At 38.1% G+C, this 22,144-nt stretch overlaps 1 protein-coding gene across 1 annotated transcript in view; it reads left to right on the top strand.

The window, feature by feature from the left end:
- The first annotated feature begins 3,440 nt into the window (after positions 1-3,440).
- Positions 3,441-22,144, top strand: part of man1a1 (mannosidase, alpha, class 1A, member 1) — a 125,291-nt gene continuing 106,587 nt past the window's right edge. The window contains exon 1 of the mRNA XM_039692126.2: positions 3,441-4,157. Within this exon, the coding sequence (XP_039548060.1) occupies positions 3,660-4,157 (498 nt within the window). The 5' untranslated portion in view covers positions 3,441-3,659. The remainder of the gene's footprint in view (positions 4,158-22,144) is intronic.

Raw genomic sequence — 22,144 nt, forward strand, 5'->3', positions numbered from 1 at the left:
ACGCACAAAAGTTTTCAGATTTATAAAACCGTACGCCAGAACCTGCGCAGAATTCACTTTATAAATCCCAGTCAGCGGGAGATTATGCGCACGTGCGTCTCCTCCCCGAAATAACCATATATGGAGATTACAACGCCTAGTTTTACTATGCATATCCTCATCTGCATATCATTTGCATATGATTATTCATCCACGTGATACCAAGTTTAACGGTACAAGACGTTAGGAAAATATGAAATGCGGATGTGCCGTCACATTATTACAAACATTTTTTTTTGTAGCCTATATCCTTGCCTTGTTTTTGAATGAATAAATCAAATAGTGTTAAATACATTTCAGAGAAAGTTTTTCTCAATCTTTTCCACTGGCCAAATAGTATTTTTAATTGATTTATATTTTAATGGATAATGGAAGAGATTTTAATGGAAGAGATAGACATGGTTGTGCATTATTTGCACGAAACAGTTTTCTCAGACAATCTCTAGTTAAAACATTAAAACACAGCATGCCAGAAGAAAAGTGTTCAAAAGCAATGTATCCACAACAAATAGGTCTATTTCTATTTATTGAATATATATATATATATATATATATATATATATATATATATATATATATATATATATATATATATATATATATATATATATATTGTAACTTCTCAGTAATGATTTCATGTAGTTTAAGAGTTTAACTCCATTAATGAGAATGGCATATTTAATCTAAATGTTTATATCAGAAGTAAAACATAGTACCATTCTTTTATTTATTTAAACTATTATTGTGAATATGGACTGTATTTATGATTTGGACTCATAATGAAGATTTACGGTTTTACTCCATCTGCCGTTAGATTATAGGCTATATGTGCGTCAGTTTCACCAAACGGCCCAACGCGCGTGCTGGCGCGGTCATTTAAGAAGGGATGGATGTTTGCTTCAAGTGATGATAGGTTTGTGAAATTATATTTGTATTATCTTTCTGTAGATGTATAATTTTCTTTAGATTCTCTGTCTAATAGTAAGCAAAAAGACATTTGACTCCAGCTCACCATCGGTGTCGCCAAAACCCATAATCTTCTAAAAGAGTGCGTACGCACGGTCAAGAGCATCCTTACGGTGCGCACTTATTTACGCCAAGTTTATTTTTTATAAATCCCGATGTGCACGTGGAAAAATGCGTACGCATATTTCTATGCCCATTTTGTGCGTACGCAACGTTTATACATGAGGCCCCTGCTGTTTTCTCACTAAACATTCCCCTCACTGTATTGTATCTTGTATCTTATCATTGTATCACTGTATCTTATCATTTGTTGAGCATGGACAAAATGAAACCCAATTCAACCAAGAATACTGCAAAAAGTCATATTGTCGTCTAATTTCAGTTAAAGTAACTAATAGTCTTTAAAACAAGATAGATTTACAGTACTTGAAAAGGAATAGGCATAAAAGATAAATGCATGTTTTTATAACAATATATATATATAAAGTGAAATATATATGTATTTTATGTATATATGTATTTTTCAAACACAATAAAGTGGCCCACTTTACCTGCATTCACCTTAGGTTTTGTTTTATGAGGATTCTCCATAGACTTATTAATGTACTGTGTTAATGTATTGTATTAATGCACAATGTGAACATTCTGTCCTCTAAACCTTACATTCTGTCTTTTTACATGTGTGTATGCACTAACAAAAGACAAAAAACAATGGAGCTGCTAAAAAATTTCAGTTACTTGGAGTAAAAACGATTCTATCAGTCAGAATGCAAAATAAAAATAACATGGATAAACTGTTTTAAACTGTCAGAGTTGATGCACTTGAGCTTTGGCCAAGTCACTATAGCACAGTCACTGAGTACAAAGACAGCTATTCCACCACTGCTGCTTTTACTGGCAGATGAACTCACAGACTTAAAAGAATGAGCTTGCCACCAAACCTCACAATAAATATACATATATATATACTATATAGGCTACACATAAGAATTGATGTATGCTTCAGCTTTCCAGATTTGAGAAGCAACCTATACTGTTACAAAAGTGAAAAATCTAAAGGCAGTTTCAAAGCGTTAGCCCCAAAATCTTCATGCATGAAGCAGCTGTCTCCTGTTCTCAGTGTTGTTAAAGGACAATGCTGCTGCCAGTGCTTTGGAAAACAAAGTCAAGGCTGAATGATTACTGTCTGACGTTGTGTTTATTTTGTAATCAAGTTCCAGGAAATACTCAGCAATAGGAAAGTCTGCTCTTGCTTTATGTAGGCTACATATGTAAAGCTGTAAGGCTTTTCTGCATGCTCATTGCCACATTCCTACAAAATTCAGTTTTTTGTACATTTTATATATGTCGATGAATACTTAAAGGACAACTCCGGCGCAAAATGAACCTTTGGTCTAATTACACATTGCTACCTAGTCAACCGTTATCTGAGATTTGTTTTCATGATTGCCGAATGTAAATAGTTTTATCTCTAAAAACAGTTTAGCCTATAACACTAGTATAATGCTAGTATATAGGGCATAGAGTAATGACAAATAAAAATCGCTTGTTATTACCACCGACAAGGCTCAAAATAGCCCCATACCAACACGACAGCATAACAAGGGTCCCTACATTCAAACCGAAGCATTGAGAACTTTGTCAGTGTCCATACAGTTTAATAAGAAGATATTTTATACACACAGTCAACTTCGCGAATACAGGAAGAAGCCATCTTTGAAAAATAGTCTCTACCAGTCGATCTACGAGCGCCGATCCAAGTGCGCTGAACTGTGCAGAATCTCATATGGTCCGTTGTTTCCAGAAGAAACACAAACACAAACCGTTTATTTGTCTTCAATATGTCGCGCTCACCTTATCACCTTATTCACATCTCACCAGCGCACTTGGATCGGCGTTCGTAGATCTACTGGTAGAGACTATTTTTATTGAATTTTGAAATAAATCTCATGCACATCTCTCAAGAAGACAAGAAAGCAGTTAGAACTGTATTTTTATTTTCATCCACAGTAGGCTAAAGTACTTTGTCCAATTTAAAAACTGTGTGTGTCCTCTATTTGCAGTTCATGTTTGGTATTAATAATTTTTAGCCCAGTTTTTAAAAGCCTGATAAAGGTTACTGTGGGTTTCTATTAAAATGCTAATCAATTGCGCAGGGGCAATTTATAATAAGCAGAGTTTGAATTAAACATAACAACCTAACTTGGCCAATCCTTAAATGTCCATAAGCCTTTTTTACGCCGTTATGATCTTGTCACACACATGAATAATCCCAGTCCATAGCCAATTAAGTTTGAACAAGACATCAAGCCAGTCTGTACTGTAAATCCGGAAGACACGCCCACAGCGAACTTGTGCAACAGCGACTCAACGCGATTGGCCGAGGCGCGCTGTCACTCATGGATCTCTGCCATCCCTTCCGTTCCGCCAACGAGACTTTACACAGATGTGTTTCAGGCGTGATCAGTTGAGGCGGTGGGACTCCTCTGCTCGCTCAGTGGGATCAACTTATTTCAGAGGATATACCGTGCCCTTTTCGAACACCTTGAGTTCAATGTAACAGGTATCGTAACCAGTGTAGGTCAAGGCTATTCGGGGAGTTACTTTGTGGCAGAATTTAGGCTATTTAGTCGTGTTTTTAAACGCTGAAGAAAATGCCTGTAGCTTCTCTCCTGCCTTTCACGGCCACTCCGAATAGGAAGTCCGCCAGCCCGACCTCCTTCAGGCTCACGGAGAAATTCATCTTGCTTTTAGTGTTCAGCGCCTTCATCACCCTGTGTTTCGGAGCTATCTTCTTCTTGCCGGATTCCTCTAAGCTTCTCAGCGGAGTTTTCTTCCGCTCGTCCTCGGTGGAGGCAGAGACGCGCACAGGTACGGTCAGTGACACGAGCACCGGGACGGGCAAGGATGAGAAGATCCTGGCCAAGATTCGAAAAGACCACGAAAAGGCGCTGATCGAGGCTAAGGACACCCTACAGAAACGGCCGGACGAGATCAAGCAAGACATCATGCGCGACAAGGAGATAGTTGCGCAGGTGAATGGAGCGGACGGTGACAGTTTGCCGTTCGTTCAGTACGTGCGGCCGCCCGGTGCAACAGGGCACGAACCCGCGGATCCTGAGGTTAAAGAGAAAAGAGCCAAGATAAAAGAGGTATTTTATGTTTTATTATTATTATTATATACTCCTGCCCTGTGCTTTCCTCAGACTCTCGAAGGAAATCATGTTGTGAAACTAAAATAACTTTCCCAGTGTAGAGAAACCAAGTGGTAACTTATTAATAAAATGTTATAGCCGGCTGGAGACTGTTTGACAACGCGTCAGTTTCAGTAGACATTTCCCAAAGAGCATTGATCAAAATACAGTGTTGCAGTATGGTAGATATGGTGACGTGCGTGAAGCCAGTATGGCCTGACTTCTGACAGGTCTATTTAATAGACACGTGAGTTCTGTCACTCACAGGATCGAGAGCGAGCGCGTGCTCCTTCGTTATGTCGGTCACTCGCCGAACTGTAGTTTGTTGAAAACTGACAGCCAGTATTTTCATTTTAGTCCTTTGTTTTGCTCCGTATTTCAGTTCGCCGTAACTGTCAACATTACTTGTTTCCAACTGTTTTCAAATATTTGTCAGTATAGGCTAATCTGTTATAGCCTATGTATTTCTGTCAGCACTTCCAGTAGGCTATGTCAGATAGCCTACAGATACTGAAGCTTTTAGTGAGTGGTCCTGTATCTCAGTAGCCAATGTATTTCCTGATTCGTTTAAAATATCTCTGTCAGTATTTTTGCCATGTGTTCCCCTTTTTTTCTATCCAGTTAAGCAAGTTTGCGGTCTGTATTGCATTTCTTTTTGTTTTTGTATTCCAGTCAGTAGCCTAGTCTGTTTTTTTTTAATATTTAATTCGGTAACTTACTGGTTCAGTCAAGCGTGCCTGTTAGCAGTGTTTTCTGATTTTTAGTGAGATTTGCCTCTATTTCAGTCAGTATTCAAGCCAGTATTTCCTGCTTTTTTCACAATGGTCTGTATTCACTTCAGCATTCACCATTCGTCAGTTTTTCAGTCACTGAAAATTCCCTATTTCACTCATGTTTTGTCTGGTATATTACCGTGTTTTTATCCAGTCAGTCATTATTTAAATATTTTACTTTCAGCATTTCCTGTTAATTTTTATTTATTTATTCATATGTGTTTTAGTGTTTCACATTGATTCTATTTCCTGAATTTCAGACTGGTCATAATTGAGCAATTGAGCTACATGTTTTTACATGATGAGGGCATTTTTTTTGTTTGTTTGTTTAAATTATCAAGTGAAAGTGCAATGTGAGTCATCACTCATCAGTATCACATTGCTTAGCCTATATGTTGCCAATAGAGTGCAACAGTTCAGTTCCGGAAGTAAAAACGGCATTCATTTTCTCTTTAATGAAATGGATTATGAGGTTGTTAATCCATGGTATTTGCTTTTACTGAAGCTGTCAGCCCACATTATTTCATCTTATTTTTTAAATAATTATGTTTAAACAGTAGAATTCCTGATGAAAAACTACATTACCCATGAGGCTGTACAGAAAATTACACCAATTAGAGAGTTAAAAAAAAACAACTTGCTCCCAAATACCTCCACCCACTCCCATGAAGCACTGCGTAATCAAGTTGACCTCCCTATAGGGGAACAGTATGCTCCCATATGCCCTCAAAATACTGAAATGTTTGTATAGTTTGCCATTAACTTAAAATATATTGATTTTATGCACACCTTGTGATACACCTCATAGCTGATTGGCTTGGTTCATGGCTTACAACACCTTAACAAAGACTATTTTTAAAATCCCTATGGAAAAAATTAATAATAATAATGAAAAAAAAAAAAACAGCCCTGCTTGAAAAGGAGGCGGACACTGTTACAATCAATAGTGACAATAGTAAGATAAAACCTATATTGTGCCGAGCTACTTATGACTATAAATTTACAGTTGGCACAGAAACGTATGCAGTTATACACTATTCAAGAGAGGGGGTTGAATCTTCAATGTTCAATCACTATCACTGTCCCTTTAAGTTATGATGCTGAATTACTAGTAATAATTTGAAATATTTATAATATAGCCTACAACCAATACAGTGGTTGATATTTTATTTTAGATGCAGATTGCCATCTCAAGCATGTTTTCCCTACATCATCATTTTTCGCTTATTAAACTTCTGTTAGAAGCAAAGTTGATTTGATTTTTTTTTAAACTCTGTTAAATTAGCAAATTTTGCTTGCCTTTGAAAAATACACATTGTTGTTGATCATATCCTAAAGTAATGCTGGTGTTTTTATAATTAGTTTAAAAAAAATGTTTTATTTGTGCTTGGTGGGATAGAAAACTCAATCAAGTTGAGTTGAGCTCTGCTCAACATCTTGGTTAAGGATGAACTTTTTTAAGAAGAAACAAGTCTGCCAATTCTTGTTTCTTTCCGGATGAATGCTTTTAGAGTATGTCAGGCCAGAGTCTAATATTCCCTCAGTTTGAGTCGAATGTAGACTTTGCATTGGCTTAATTAAATTAAATTTGCTATTGATTGAGACCCAGTTTTTTCCCATTTGAATCAGGCAAGTCCAAAGTAAAGATGCAGATGAAAACTGACAGCATGGTTAAAATCGCCTTTCAGTTTTATTGACCTTGTCTCCTTGGTTTTTTTTCGTCCTGGAATTCCACCTAGTTTATCCAGTTTGCATAGGAAAATGGTGCCTGTGTCCCTACTGTGTCCTCGACATTTAGATTGTTTCGCTTTGTAATGCCATCCTACATTTTGAGATTTTGTTCTACTTGTTTGCATACTAGATGACACTTTTCCTCTCCTAATACTGTCAGAAACTATAAAAATTACAGACTTCTACATGCTTTGTAAGTGGGAAAACATGCAAAACGCCCCACTGTACATCAACAGCTATAGGTTCAGGTTTAGAGATTGCTGCAAAGGGTTTGAGTTGATGTAAAACATTAAACCATCATGTGATCTGTAAAGTTAAGTGCATTCAAGCGTGTGACAAAGGCAGACAGTGCAAACCTGTTGATAAGACGGTGGCTCCTCAGAGTCAGGATATGTTTTAATGGCAGGATTAAACTGTTATGCACATTAATGCATGCGGAAGCCTCCGCGTTCCTCTCCAAGTGCATTGGTGTTCCTGGGGATCTCTCCTGCTTAATGCAGCGGCTCAGCATGAAAACAGTGATAATTCACCCCTGAATAGCTGGATTTCATCCATTGATCGCTGACATGAGGGAAACAAATAGTCACAGCTGGACCCTGTGGGGTCTCACTTGTCAGACTCGACTCTGGGCACTCTGTCTCGCCTCCGCCAGACACTCTGACCTTTGAGGAGCAGAATTGCCTTAGAAAATCGATTGATCTCAACAAGGTTATGTTATGGTGTAAAAAATGGTTGCGTGAGTTTTTTATTTATTTATTTTCCCTACTTTTATAAGCTAAAAACTCGGAATATGGATAGGGCACAATGAGATTTGCGTCTTTAAGTGCGTTTTAAGTTTTTTCATATGTAAAAAATGTCATTGATTGTTAGTTAATGAATGAAAATTTATTGGGTAGGCCTATATTACTGGTATAAAATTAGGCCAGAAACGGAAGTTGTGGTAGTCATTTCTTCCCTATTATAACGTACTGTATATCGGAGTGAAACCGCTTCTGGTCTGGAATGAGAAAACAGTACGGTGAGAGCCTGACCGATAAAGGATTTTGAAGGCCGATACCGATACAAATATTTGTTAGTTTTAAAATCCGATATTCCGATATATCGGACGATATTTTATTTATTTATTTGAAACTGGACATGATAGTCACAAATTTTGTCATGCTTATTTGAGTTAAGAGAACTGATGGGGGTGTTCTTTTAATTGTTATTCAAGCAATGTGTATCGTGACCAACTCAACGAGTGCTGCCAACAGGAACGGTGTAGAGGAACGGTGCCCTCTGGTGGACAAACTATACAACTCTAACTCTCATGACATGGTTCAAGCGTGTTTCGTCCGTTTTTATTTTAGTTTTGAAATTTTCATTTATCGGCCATTATAACTGCCGATACCGATAGTTTGGAAAATGCCTAATATAGGTCTGCCGATATATCGGTCTGGCTCTATTAAGAACCCTAATGCAGAAGCAAGGCTAGGCCATGCTAATTAAAAAGTTTTGACCAAACCGTACCTTAAGTTCCCCACCACATATTTGTTCATGGCACTTTAGCTATAGTTCAAAACAAACTGACTATGTGCGTTAAGAACTTCACAAAGGTGTCTTTGTATATGGCTTCTCACCTCCACCTGAAATGCTCTCCCGTGTGTGTTTGTCCGCCGCAGGAATTGCTCGCAGGCAACATCACACACCCATCTGGGCTCTCAGGTCCTCATTCATTATAGATGACAGTGCTCTCCGCATGCTCAAACCTCATTTCTCTCACCATCAATTATGCACAATTCAAGCTAATAAGAGAAATTAATTCTTATCGAGTTGTTCAGTGCAGGGGGGGGGCAACAGAAAAACTTAACTTTAAAAGGTATATGGTGGAATGGTGAGCCAAGTGTGATGGTTTCAACCTAGTTTTGAAAGAATGAAAAGCACAGGGATGGTGCAGAATGCAGATACGTGTAGTGCATAAAGTTAACTCTTTTCACTGTCTTTTGCTTGAGAAGTTGTGACTGCAGTGAGATGTTGGATAAAAGGCAAACTGTGACAGGAATTGTCTTATATCAGATTATGCAATATACATCTTCGGCAGAGCCTTCCACAACACTATGAACGCATTCATTTTCATTGACAATTTCTTTTGCCATATGCAACAGCGACCGTTGGCAACAGGATGTGGGTGTGTACATGCATTTAATCAGTTTAAACATTGCATGCAACATTAACCACTCCAAAACGGCTGATTTTGCCCTGTGACGTAAATCAAAATTGGTAAAAAATCTCACAGTGTGCACTTGACTTTAGGTATATCAGGATATCCGGTACATTTAAAGGCTCTGTATGTAATTGTTATTTTTGAACCTCTTATGCACCATGAGCAAGTAGAACATGCAAACACTTTCTCATTGCAGAACCTCTTTTGTATCTCTGATGTTTTCTCCTTTTGGTCATGGCTTTTATATCCTAGGTTTGTTTGTTTTCCCTCTATCATACAGTGGCTTTTTCCCCTGAAAGCTGAAGTGCTTGGATACTAAATAATTCAGATGGCTTTCTTTCATTTTACTACTTGTGAATAAGGCATGGTCTTACTCTTTGAGATAGAATCTGCTGGTGGAGAGGAGAGCGAGAGCTTTTGGTCTCGTACAGCGTACCTGCAACCTTTTACAACTATGGCTGTGATCAGCGTAGGCTGTCTGGAGACCCAAGACAGACCTCGGATTATTTGGGTCAATCTCCCTCGCTGTAGCCAGAAGCAGCCCGACTGACCTTAGGTGCTGAGAAATGTAATGAATGCCCCCAAGCAATAGCACATCTGCTGCAGGCAAAGTTTGTCCCCAGTCAGTCTCATCTTTTTTTTTACTCTAATTTTTGGTCTTGAAGTGGCTAGAATGTTCTCCAATGGCTAGAATGCTACATTCATTTACTTAAGGGTGATTTTTTTTTAAAGTGATTCTATGGATATAGTAAGGGGAGAAATGGGGAAGAAAGCAAAATTCAACCTAAATAAAAGCAGCTTTATCTCCAGTGGCTTTAAATGGCGTAACTGATGTTTTTCTTTTGTTGTATGAATCTTTTCTACACTAAAGCACAGATTAGATTTAGCAGATATAAATGCATGTGTGGAATGGATAACACAAGGGAGTTTTGGTTTGTGTTTTCAGAGAGCATTGGGACACTTGTTTTGCAGTAGTGATTGCTTGGTTTTTCCAGTAATTGAATACTCCAAAATCAGAGTCCAGCGCTGATTAGAAGAGCAATAAACATCTGCCCAGCACCAGAAGTGTGCATTGATCAGGAGATGCATGAGATGATGCAACTATGAATCAATAAGATCAATAATAATTGAACATGTTAGATAAACATGTTTATTTTTTAGATTAGTTGGGTCTTGACATTTGGTCTTTGTGTGAAGAATCTCTGTCAGTGATGGCACTTTAGTGCTTGCACATTATTGTTTGAAGGGAATCATTGGGCAAAATTTGGAAGATATGATTTATTGAACAGATGAATTAATAGTGGTTGGATAATAGATTTGTTTTATGGTTGATGCTGATATCTTAAAGAGAAGCTGATTAATGTATAGCTTGCTCTATCACACTCATTTAAATACACTCTCAGAAACAAAAAGGTAAAAATCTGTCACTGGGGCTGTAGCTTTTCAAAAGGTAAACTTTTGTCCATTTTAGGTGCTAATATGTACATTTTAGGACAGGTGCTAAATTCTAATATGTACATTTAGGTTCTAATATGTACATTTAGGTGCCAATAGACGAATCCGACGAGCGTTCTGCGTAGGCTGCCATCTTGTGGCGACGCCATTACTGAGCTGTTACACAGGCATATAGACATGTGCACCGGTATGTAAACAAACCTTGGTGACAACGCGAACTCACCCTCGATGACAGCTACAGCCAGGCAGAATGACTTTTTGGTTTGATCTGTGACTGCAGTGGCCTCCAGTCACAGATGAAGGTACAAACGATCTTACAGATTAACGTTATTTATGAAAATAGCTTGGCAAGCTAGCTAGGCTAACGTTTGCTAACGAGGAAACTATAAAAAGATCTGTCCATTTGGCAACAATAAATAAATAAATGAATGAAATCAAATAAACAAATTCATGTTTTTCATTTGTGTCCATTATTTATCTCATTTTCACATTGCAACAGGCAAGGGTAAGGTAACGTTACAGCTAGAAAGTATACATAATATCGACCAATTAGTGTTTTTAAACCATAGAAAGAGGTCAATATAACAGTGGGAGAACAATTATGTCACATAACGTTACATTTAGCTCAGGAAAGCCATTTAATGACCATAGCATGTTAATTTAATAGAAAAAATAGCAAGAGAGGAGATTTTGCTGATCACTATATCACATATTTATTATATTTTTTTTTACTTATGTCATTAAATAATTGTTATTATACGCGAATGTCCACGTCTTGTACTCGCCCAGGAAATCTGTAAACCGTACGGCACCAGACAGGGGCATACGACCCCGGGTATTCACAGTGTTTTCTCTTCAAAATTGAAATTTTACTGCCACCATTGAAACAATTTATAACGGAAACTGTTTACCCACTCGACATTATACAAGGGGTAACGTTGTAACGTTAGTGACAGTCGTAAATCGCGGGCTGTTTATTCCAGTGGACGCAAGTTGCAACTAAAACAATAGGAGGCAATGGCGCAACGCTACCCAGCAACAGCTCAGTAATGGCACCCCGCTTACTTCCGGTAGTTTCGCCGGATTCGTCTATATATACATTTAGGTGCTAATATGGACATTTATTTGCTAATATACATTTTAGGTGCTAATATGTACATTTTAGGTGCCAATATGTACATTGTAGGTGCTAATATGTACATTCAGGACAGGTGCCAATATGTACATTGTAGGTTCTATTATGTACATTTTAGGTGCCAATATGTAGGTTCTAATATGTACATTTTAGGTGTCAACATGTACATTTAGGTGCTAACATGGACATTTATTTGCTAATATGTACATTTTTAGGTGCTAATATGGACATTTAGGTGCTAATTTAGGTACCAATATGCACCCTTTAGATACAAAAGTGTACCTTTTGAAAAGGTACAGCCCCAGTGACCCAGGACCTTTGTTCCTGAGAGTAAAAGTGTGCATAACAAATGATGAAATGGAATATTTATTTTCTGTAATATTTACTTAATTGAATTGAAAAAAAAGATTTGATTTTGATTAGAAAATAAATCTGTAAAATAAACACTTAACACTTTAATTAAAACATTAATTAAATAAATATATAAAAATGCTGAATATATGAATAAAAATGAAGTAAACACTGTAACAAACAGGGCATTTGGTGATCTGGTAAGTTTTTCAGTTGGATTTATGTATCTTTTCAAATACAGATGTGGCAACATTAGTTACAAATAAAGAACACGGTGAAAGAAAAAAGAAAAGAAAAAAGGTGCGACCAAATCAAATACTGGTGCGACCTACTGAGAAAGTTGGTAGCACCAGTTCAACCAGTGGAAAAGTTAGAATATCAGCCTTGGTGATATATAGGCTGAACACCACTATTAATTATTGTCAGATGTTAGTTGCAGTCCTGCTGTACATCAAGTTCTTCTCTTCTGGTCATCTTCTGGTCATTCATCAGTGCAGCAGTTTCTCCATTATGTAGCTGGTCTTTTGAATGCATGCCAAGATGTTCTTGTTTTCTAGGGATGACGGGTCAATGCAAGACAATAGCCTTTTGGTGCACCGTACGACCCAACCTTCACTTCCCGTCAATGATTTATGTTTTCATCTTTAAAATTAAAGCGTCTTTGAAGCGTGTCAGCACTAATCCCATTTCCCGTCTTTGCTTCTTACAAATTTGAATGTGTTTTATGAGTACACAACCCACTCTCATCGAACCATAAAAATCAAACGGAGCAATAAAGTGCAAGTCTATTAAGAGTGTTATTTGAAGAAAATGACACCGCTTTGGTAAAAGTTCACTCTCTGATTTTACTACAGTGTTCCGAGACATTAATTTGATTTAAATATTTGGTCTCGGTTGTTTTATTGCGCTCGCTCAGCCCGTTAAACAAATAATGGATGTCACTGCCTCATATTCTGTATTGAAAAGGAGGGGAAAAATCGATTGTCCGTTCACAGAGTCTTCATTAATTTGCCGCATGTCTGCTGAAGAGGGTCAAATGTTGTTGCTTTGTTTTCAATCACTAATAAAAAGGTCATGTCAATAATGCGTGTCATGGTGGTTTTGTATTGCTGTTGTCCAAGAATACAAGGAGTGTCTCGTATCCATTACAGTGACTGTTGACACCGACGCTCTTATAGGAGACGGTTCTGTTTCATACAGGTGTGTGTTAGGGTAAAACCATTGGGCAAGTAGAATAAAAAATCCATCTGGCATATAAGCGTACACTTAGGGCACAGCCTGTCATGTATCTTGCCGGCTGCTGCTGTGAAAGCCTGTGGATTTTATGAAACTCTCTGTCTGTCTGCCCTTTTTTTTCCATCCCTGAAGCCAAAAGGATAAAGCAGAAAGATTGATTTTTCTTTCTTCCCCCTTTCACTGAATCGGAGAGCGTTTTCTTTTTGTGGGTCAGAGATTCTTAAGGTTGACTGCTACAGATCTACCTCCATTTTATGACAACACATCAGGTTGAACAGTGGTGTAAATTTCAGAGCAGAAATCGTAGCTTAGAGCCTCTGGCTTATTTTTTTAAAATTGCAAGCACATTTTTAATTATAGGTGGTAACAGCTTCTCTCATTGCATAGAGAATTGTGATCAAAACATAATATGCCTTTATGAATGTGGCTTAATGGTGCAGGGTAGGGCATGATCTCCGTTACATGCACAATACTAATACAGTCTCATATTTATTAAAGTAACGGTTTGTCTAAAAATGTACTCGCCCTTATGAAGTCGATTGACTGTCTTGCTTCAATGGGCACGAATGGTGAATATTTGATGAATATCCACTTTATTCAGAAAAGTGCATCATAAAAGTAGTCCATATGACATTTTGCTCTGTTTTTCCAAGTCTTTTTAAGCCATAGGATAGCTTTATCTGAGGAACAGACTGAAATTTAAGTTGTGAAATCTAGAAGTTGCAATGTCTGATTCATGAACAGGTATTTTTTTTGAGTAGGATATAACCTGTTGATCCAGTAGGATTCATCTGATCTGTTTTAGAAGTTTCCTTTTCCATTCACTGTGATTGCATGAAATTTTGCTTTTGCTGCTTTTGTGTTCCACATAAAAAAGTACAGAGTAAAACATAAATAACACCATTTTTTTTTATTTGACTGAACCAGTCTTTAAGTAAATATTGCTTGAAGTAATTATTCAAGACAAGTACACAGTCAGTAATAAAATGTGCAGTAAAAAACAACTTCTAATGAATAACAGTATAAAAAAGATGCAAATGAAGTAAACGGTGAACTTAGTATTCAAGTGAACATTGAGAGAATGAAAATATTGCAATTTAATCAAATGTTCAATAAAACTATTTAATTTAGCACTGCATCTTCACTGCATGATTATTAGTTCCAATACTGTCTCTTGCCTTTTCAGGACACTGCTGCACTGCCATTGACATCTTACATCCATTTATGGAGCTACATTAGAAATTTGACTGTTGAACGTTTTGTGGCCAGGCTGGTGAAAATGTTGGCAGTGTAAGAAAAATCTGTCCATCAGAGTAATATCCTTACTGTCAAGTTACGATTAACTGAACCTTTTTATTTATTTAGGCCCATATGTTATATTTGAGTGTAGAGGGCTTAATAAACCTACTACATTAATGCTGCCAAGAACAATAAAAGATCTTTTTTCATGTTTCTAATGCACATATTTAATAATAAAAAAAAAATACTTGACCGTGTTTGTCAACAACCATGATGGTTGACTTTCACACTGTGTAGATTTAGGAAATACCAGCCCGTTCTCATCCCAAGGCGTCATATACTGACGCTTTTGCCAATGAGTATACATCCAACGCACATGGCACCCTTTAGTGTCAATATGAGACGCAGATATATATATATATATATGGGCCAGAAGGCGCCTCCTAGTGGTCTAACCCTAACCTTACCCCAGACCTAAACCTACCCGTAACTGAAGCGTGTTAAAGCAGCTCTATGTGGGTTTTTTTTATCTTAACTGAATAGCTTCAGAGTTATTGCTAGGGCTGGGTAAAAATATCGATTCATCAATGCATTGCAATTTTTTGCTTCTCAATTCAATATCGATTCATCAAATCCTATGAATCGATTCAGCCATCCAGGCCAGTGGCGGCGCTGTGGGCTACACTCTAGTGAGAGCGCTCAGCATTGTACAAGTCGCGCTTTAGCCCTTAGCAAAACAGCACGATGACGGACAGCAGCTGCACTCCGTTCAAGCCTGATTCAAGACATTAAAAGCCGACGTTTGGGCTCATTTTGGATTCCACTGTAAGCCGGGAACTATGGAAGCTTGTTTCCGCCACAGAATGGAAAATAAAAAAGGTAATTGCGACTTTTTATCTCACAATTCTGACTTTTTTTTTTTTCTCACAATTGGGAGTTTACCTCTCGCAATTCTGACTTTATTTCTCAGAATTGCAAGATATAAAGTCAGAATTGCGAGATATAAAGTCACAATTGCGTGATATAAAGTCGCAATTGGGTGTTATAAAGTCAGAAATGCATGATATAAAGTCATAAATGCATGATATAAAGTCAGAATTGCGTGAAATAAAGTCAGAAATGCATGATATAAAGTCTATGAGATATAAACTTCTGAGAGGGAAAAAGGTTAGTATTTTCCCCCCCTTAGAATTGGCCTGATAAATCGCAATTGCTGTTAACTGTGATCAGCTATTAAGTGTTATTGTTTACAAAATTATAATTAGAATATAATATTGCACTTTTTTGAGTATGCACATTTTGTGCTTCTGTTTACATTTCTTTTATAACTTGAATGTATAGGAAGAAAAAAATATACTTTCTACTACTTAGTTACTTGCACTTTAGAGGTGTTGTTAAAGCACTGTACAGTGCTTGTCACAGTTGTGTTTGAATTCAACACATACAATATTGTACATTTTTATTCTGCTGAATAAACCATGACAGGAAGCAAACATGCTGGGATCAATTTGTTCTTAAACATTGGTAAAACTGCGCACATTACTTAATAACTTGTGTATTTACTTATTATTATTGAATCGATATCGAAGCTAATAAGTCAATATTGAATCGAATCGAAATCGAATCGAATCGAAGCCTCAAGAATTGAAATCGAATCGAATTGTGAAATACCTAACAATACCCAGCCCTAGTTATTGCAATGGTTATATGATTATTTTTGGGTTGAATGTTGTGCGTCTCGCCCCCCCTGTTGCCTGTGAACGGACAAAACACACTTGCGACTTTAAGCCGGCCGCAGCATCAGGAAGTGTTGCATGATATCAGGTCTTGCGATGTAACGAATTGCTTTACAGCAAGAAAGATCTGATAAAATAAACATCAAACAGAAATAACCCGGCGCTGTATGTATGTGGTGTTCAAGGCGCATACAACAGACTGCCAACAGTTCAACAGCGTGCAGCTCTTAAAGGGGCCACACCTTATTTCCACTCGTTACAGCTTCCATCAAAATTGAACAGGTACCGGTATACAGGGGGAGGGGATCAGGCCTTGAGTGCAGAGACATCTCTGCGTGAGTGCTATTTACGACAGTACAAGTACTCCACAGCGACTCTAGAGTCCCTTTCACACAGAGATTCTGGAAAATACACAGATAATGTGACCCGGCATTTGTCCCCGGGGTCGTTTGATTTTTGGTTCATTCACACTCCCAGTTATTTGCTGGGATCTGTGAGTGCGTTCACACACAACCCGTAAAGATCCCGGAAAGACACATGACATCAGGATGAGACATCAAAAACATGTACACGCGCATACCGTTCCGCAAAACTGGTGAATGATCTCAGCTTCAGGGCGGATAGTGAGGAGCTCCTGTTCTCTGCTTCGCTCCAGTTTAGTGTTGTCACGATACCAAAATTATTGTTTCGATACCGATACCAAGTCAAGTATTGCGATTTCGCTACTTTTTCGCTACTTTTCCTGAAAAGGAAAGTATTTCTTACGAGGCGTTTCATATGCACTTTCTTTGCATAGGTCTGTGCTCTTTAATGCTGTAATAACCTAATATAAATAAATCACTGACATGCGCATGCTCTGATTATAATCATATAGCTGTTAGATCATTTTGCTGATGTTTTGTATCCTTTATTTTAGCAGGTTGCAAAATATTTATGCTATCTATGAAAGTTGGGGGGAAAGTTGTACACCTAATACAAAGATAACTGTCAGACCGGCCATCGCGGCCTCAAAACACCACCGGCCCACCGGGAAAAGATCCGACTCTCCTGATTGCCACTGCACTAATGACAGGCGGCCACTGTATCACGTGTGCTCGCGCATGCAGAAGTCTCGCGGTAGTGTTTGTCTCATGACAGCTGCAGCTTCTTTGCTGCGTGCGTGAGGAGAAACACAGACGTTCATAGGGAGAGACTGGAAGCGTGCGTGGCACACACCAACATGAAATATGTCTCTTACAAACCTGGGTCGCGGTCATTCATAAAAGTATCGATACTAATAAATTTAGGTATCGTGAGGTTTTTAATTTCCGAGTATCGCGATACTTTTGAACTATCGGTGCACCGTGCAACACTACTCCAGTTTGCAGACATTTCTGTTCGTCCCTTCTTTGTTGATGACGAACACAAACTTTCTTCTAAGAGCAACAGAGTCGCGCGATGGCACGAGCGTCATCACTATGACACACCCCTTACGGTATTGGCTTTTGTTCACACAGCGCGCGTTCCGGGACTGATTCCGGCAATGTTACTAGGTCCTTAAGCCGGGATCAGTCCTGGTATCAATCACGGGTCGCGTTTGCGTTCACACAGAAGGCGTTCTGGCAATTTCCCGGGATCAACGCGCTGTGTGAAAGGGGCTTAGGGGTCACAGTTTGACAAAAATGGAAATCTTGCAAAGTGCTGCTTTAATTTTACACTAAAGGGTGCCATGTGCGTTGGATGTATACGCATTGGCAAAAGCATCAGTATGGCGCCTTGGGATGAGAATGCGTTGGAAATGCATAATCATGTTTTGCTTGTTTCCCTCAAAGTTGTGTTGAATTTTCTCCTTAGCGTAAAGGTTAAGAGGCCCACCTATCACTATTTTCCAAGTTCAGCTAGTTTCTGGTGTAAATAAAATGGCGGGTGCTGGTGTTTCGCTTGCGTTTGGCCAATCAGCATTCACTTACGACACTGGTAGTTCCAGTGCTGGTTTAGACTCTACTATTAATAAGCTATTGTTTAGATCCTCCAAAACGAGTTCCTAAAACTAAAATCGTTCCTAGTTTCTACTTCCGCCAATAGTTCTAGGAACAATGAAAAGGTTCCTCTGGTGCGAAAGGCTCTAAGCTTTTTTTTCACCCCTTTTTCCATTCGCCACACTTAGAGGGCATCTGACATCCCTAGACGCCACACTTCTTTTCAGACAAATTTGTCCATTCATCCCACAATTTGAGAAACTGTTTTATTGGAACCGTTTGAATAGGTTGGTACCGGAGGAGGACGCACATCGCGGCACGCCGCTGGCCGGCCGCCACGGTTCCACTCTCATTCGGAGAGCCAGGCAAATGGCTGTAACTTAACTCTGCCTCCCTGTTTTCAGCTGTGGGCCTGGGTTGTCTCTGGAGAGTGGATTTTGGCAGTGGATCAATTGCTCCGTCTGCTTGAGAGGGAGATAGAGGGCATGTGTGGTAGCGTGAGCCAGGCTAGCCATAGCTCCTGTGCCAGGGAAGCACGTCCACCCACTTGAGCCGCACCGGTTCTTTGGCATGCCTTCTGCAGGTGCTTCTTATGCGTCGGGGCGTGGGCTGTCATGGTTTCACCACTGAATTTGTTTTATTGTTGCTCACTCATGGTGTCTATTTGAGGTGTTTTGCTTATGCACACAAATGCATACAGCGGGTCATTAACCTGTGGAGCTTTACTTGGCAGTCAGTGATTGGCTTTCATTATGCTGATAATATCACATGGCAGTTTGTTTTTTTTTTCATATGCCACATAATGTTCACCCATAATTTCTCAATTTAACAGTTAAATATCCTGAGATCCAGCATGGACTGATCCATTAGCTGGGAAGCAATCCCTCCAACTCATCTTCTATTCTAGTGAAGAGTTTCTAGTGAGCCAATAGTTTCTATATGGTATGTTAAAAACACTATAGCTTACTGTCATCTAAGTTACTTATCTCATGCAAAAACAAAGTCATGTAATGTTACATTTTCTGGAAAACAAGTCAAATGTCAAAGTTAGTCAGCTAGAAAAGAAAATTATTTTAGTGAAGAATACTTTACTAAATATGAACAATATTACATGTTCGTTTTACTTTTACTTTACATGGTGTTTTCATTATTTATTTTATTACAGCCACCATTTAAATGTTTAAATTTCATTTTACAACAATTATAAATGTTGACATAAACTGTTTAAATGTTTGCACACAACTGTATTATGGTCTTCTTCGGATCAGATGATGGATATTTTTACTTGCATGTCTTGGATGCATGTTATGCGGCATGGCCTAAACTACTTCTGAGGTTTTGTTGTCAGACAGATGCATTATACATTACAGACCTATTCACTTCTGCTGTAGAATCTCCTAATATGACTTTGATATTGTTGGGACCTCAATAACTCTTCATGCCCCGAGCGTTTCTAGAGGTCTTGGCTTAAATTAAGTGAGACTGCTGTGTTGTTGGTAGGGAATGATATTCCCTTAGATGCTCTGCTTGCAGACTTAGAAGACAGACAATATTAATCTAAGAAATATCTGCAGATCCGTTGTTCTGGAGAGATAATATTCAACTGTTAACTAAAGGTTTCTTGGCTGTATTTGAACTCTTAGGCCTGGTTTCACAGACAGGCCTTAGTTCAATTAGGATATTTAAGTAGCTTTTATAAAGTCCCTTAAGAAACCATGTCACGGCAAGTTGCTTTTTGTTAAAACCATTCAAAATGCTTTTTGTTCTTTTTTCAAGTTGAAATCCAAGCAAATTAAAGTGCCTGCCTGAGGACAAACGCGTTTTGCAAATTGTTTTACTTCTGGAGCATAATGTCTAATATGTGGACTTCAGTCTTATCGTCCCAGCGGCTTCACCCTGTAGGCCAGTCAGAGAAGGCATTTCTTCGTCTGTTTCAGTACAGACTGACTGTTATTTCAGAAACAGCCGTTATGCGAGTGACATAATTTTCACCCCGACACCCGTAGCCTGCAATGTTAGAATAATTGCATTCTCACATGTTTGAGATTTGCTGTTGAAGTGGCATTACTATTGCTGTTTTCTGTACTATTCCTGGTGCCGTAAGGCGAAGTGAAATTACAGGCGTGACACAATCTAAACGGTTTCAGCTAATTACAGCATTGTGCCTGTGCTTCATTTTGGAGGATTCAACCTTTGTTCATTTTCTGGAATTTTCCAGAATGGAAAATATATTTATTTTGATTAATCATTTATATTACGTAATTTACATTTTTATTTTATTTAAAGTTTGTTTATAAAACTGAACCTGTTATTCAACATTTGCCTAATTTCCATTTGATCCTTTCACCAAGCTTCAGCTATAAAGGTCATCTGAGTTAGAGATAAAAAAGCAATTAAATCCTAACTAATTACTTACTAATTAATTTATCATTAACATATTTATGAAGAGGGATTTTCCTTCAGTGAAAATATTTTGGCGTCCACCAAAATAAATCGTTTTATCGCCAACATGTTTTTGCAGAGTCAAGCTTTGTAGCCAAAGACATATCTGTTGAGCATGTGAACGCATTGGCCAATCAGGTGTGTTTAAAGGATTAGTTCACTTTAAAAGAAACATTCTGTTATCATTTACTCAGCCTCAAGTTGTTTTAAGCCTGTATGACTTTCTTTATTCTGCTCAAAAGAAGATTTTGAAGAAAGTCGGTAAGCAAACACTACGCCATTAATTTTTTTTTAAAAATTTTTTTACTACTACTATGGGAGTCAATGAGTTCCATCAAATGTCTGGTTAATGACTTTCTTCAAAATATCTTCCTTTGTGTTCAGAAGAAGAAAGATGAAGAAATGATGACAGAATTTTGAACTCATTCATCAAAATGAACGAATCTTTTTCCGAGTCAATTTGTTCGTTTCGTTCGTTGAATGAACCAAATGACTCCGAAAAAGATTCGTTCATTTTGATGAATGAGTTCGAACAGGAGAGTCACGAACGTTCATCGCAGTACAGAGCAAGGCGACCATTTGAGCTTATAAAACTTAAACTTTGTTGTTGTTTTTTTTTTTTAAATGAGCAATTGTTTAGCTTGATAAGACCCGTATTCATCATCTGGAATCGTTTAAAGCCTTTTGAACAGTTTGCAGTTTGCACTGAAACTGTCTTTTGGACCTTGAACCGTTTGGTTACCAGTAAAATGCATTATATGGAGAAAAATGCTGGAATGTTTTCATCAAAAACCGTAATTTCTTTTCGACTGAAGAAAGAATGACAAACATCTTGGATGACATGGTGGTGAGTAAATTATCAGCAAAAGTTTTTTTCAAAAGTGAACTACTCCTTTAAATCGGGCTTAAAATCATGTAGTGTGAACTAGGCTTAACTACACATTGGATTGACAAGTAAATGCGCTATTGAATCCGATTGACGTGATTAACCATAGCAATGGAAGTAACGAAACGACTAAATCTGATATTGTAAGTCTTGGAGTGTAAATGCTAGATAATTGAGCTGCCACTGATCTGTAATGTGTGTGTTTGTGATGCCGTCTTTCACTTCAGATGCATGATTAAATGAATGCGTTGTGCGGACTAATCGATAATCTAAAACGATTAAATTAAAGACTATTACTTCAGCCTCCATAAACCCGAGCAGTCCGCACAAGCAATCTGACAAGGTGTCAGTCACTCCGTCGCTTGTTTTGTGACCTATCAAAGTCACTGAGATAATTAGCGTTGAGTATTCAATGATTATTCTGTGCACACACTCTCACTGCAGCCTGAGGTTGTAATTCTAATGACTTCTCTTTTGTATTGAATGTTTGACATGCAATTTATGAGACTGTGGAGTTGGCTGCTTATGAGCACTGTTTCCCTTCTCTTCCTTTAGGCTGTGTGCAAACATGCTAAGCTAACGTGTGGCTTCCTGTTGCAAACTGTCACGCACATAAAGGGGGGTTTGTGTGTGTCATCCCATTTGTTTGTGTAACTGAACCTTCAGTCAACATTTACCTAATTTTCATATAATCCTTTCACACAACTGTAGCCGTAAATGTCATCTGAGGAAGAGATTAAGTGATACATCCTTTGCCAATTCAATTATCATTAATATTAAGTAGAGGCTTATTTTCTTCT

This window comes from Pimephales promelas, chromosome 13, assembly GCF_988280905.1.
Source record: "Pimephales promelas chromosome 13, fPimPro1.hap1.1, whole genome shotgun sequence".
NCBI lineage: Eukaryota > Metazoa > Chordata > Actinopteri > Cypriniformes > Leuciscidae > Pimephales > Pimephales promelas.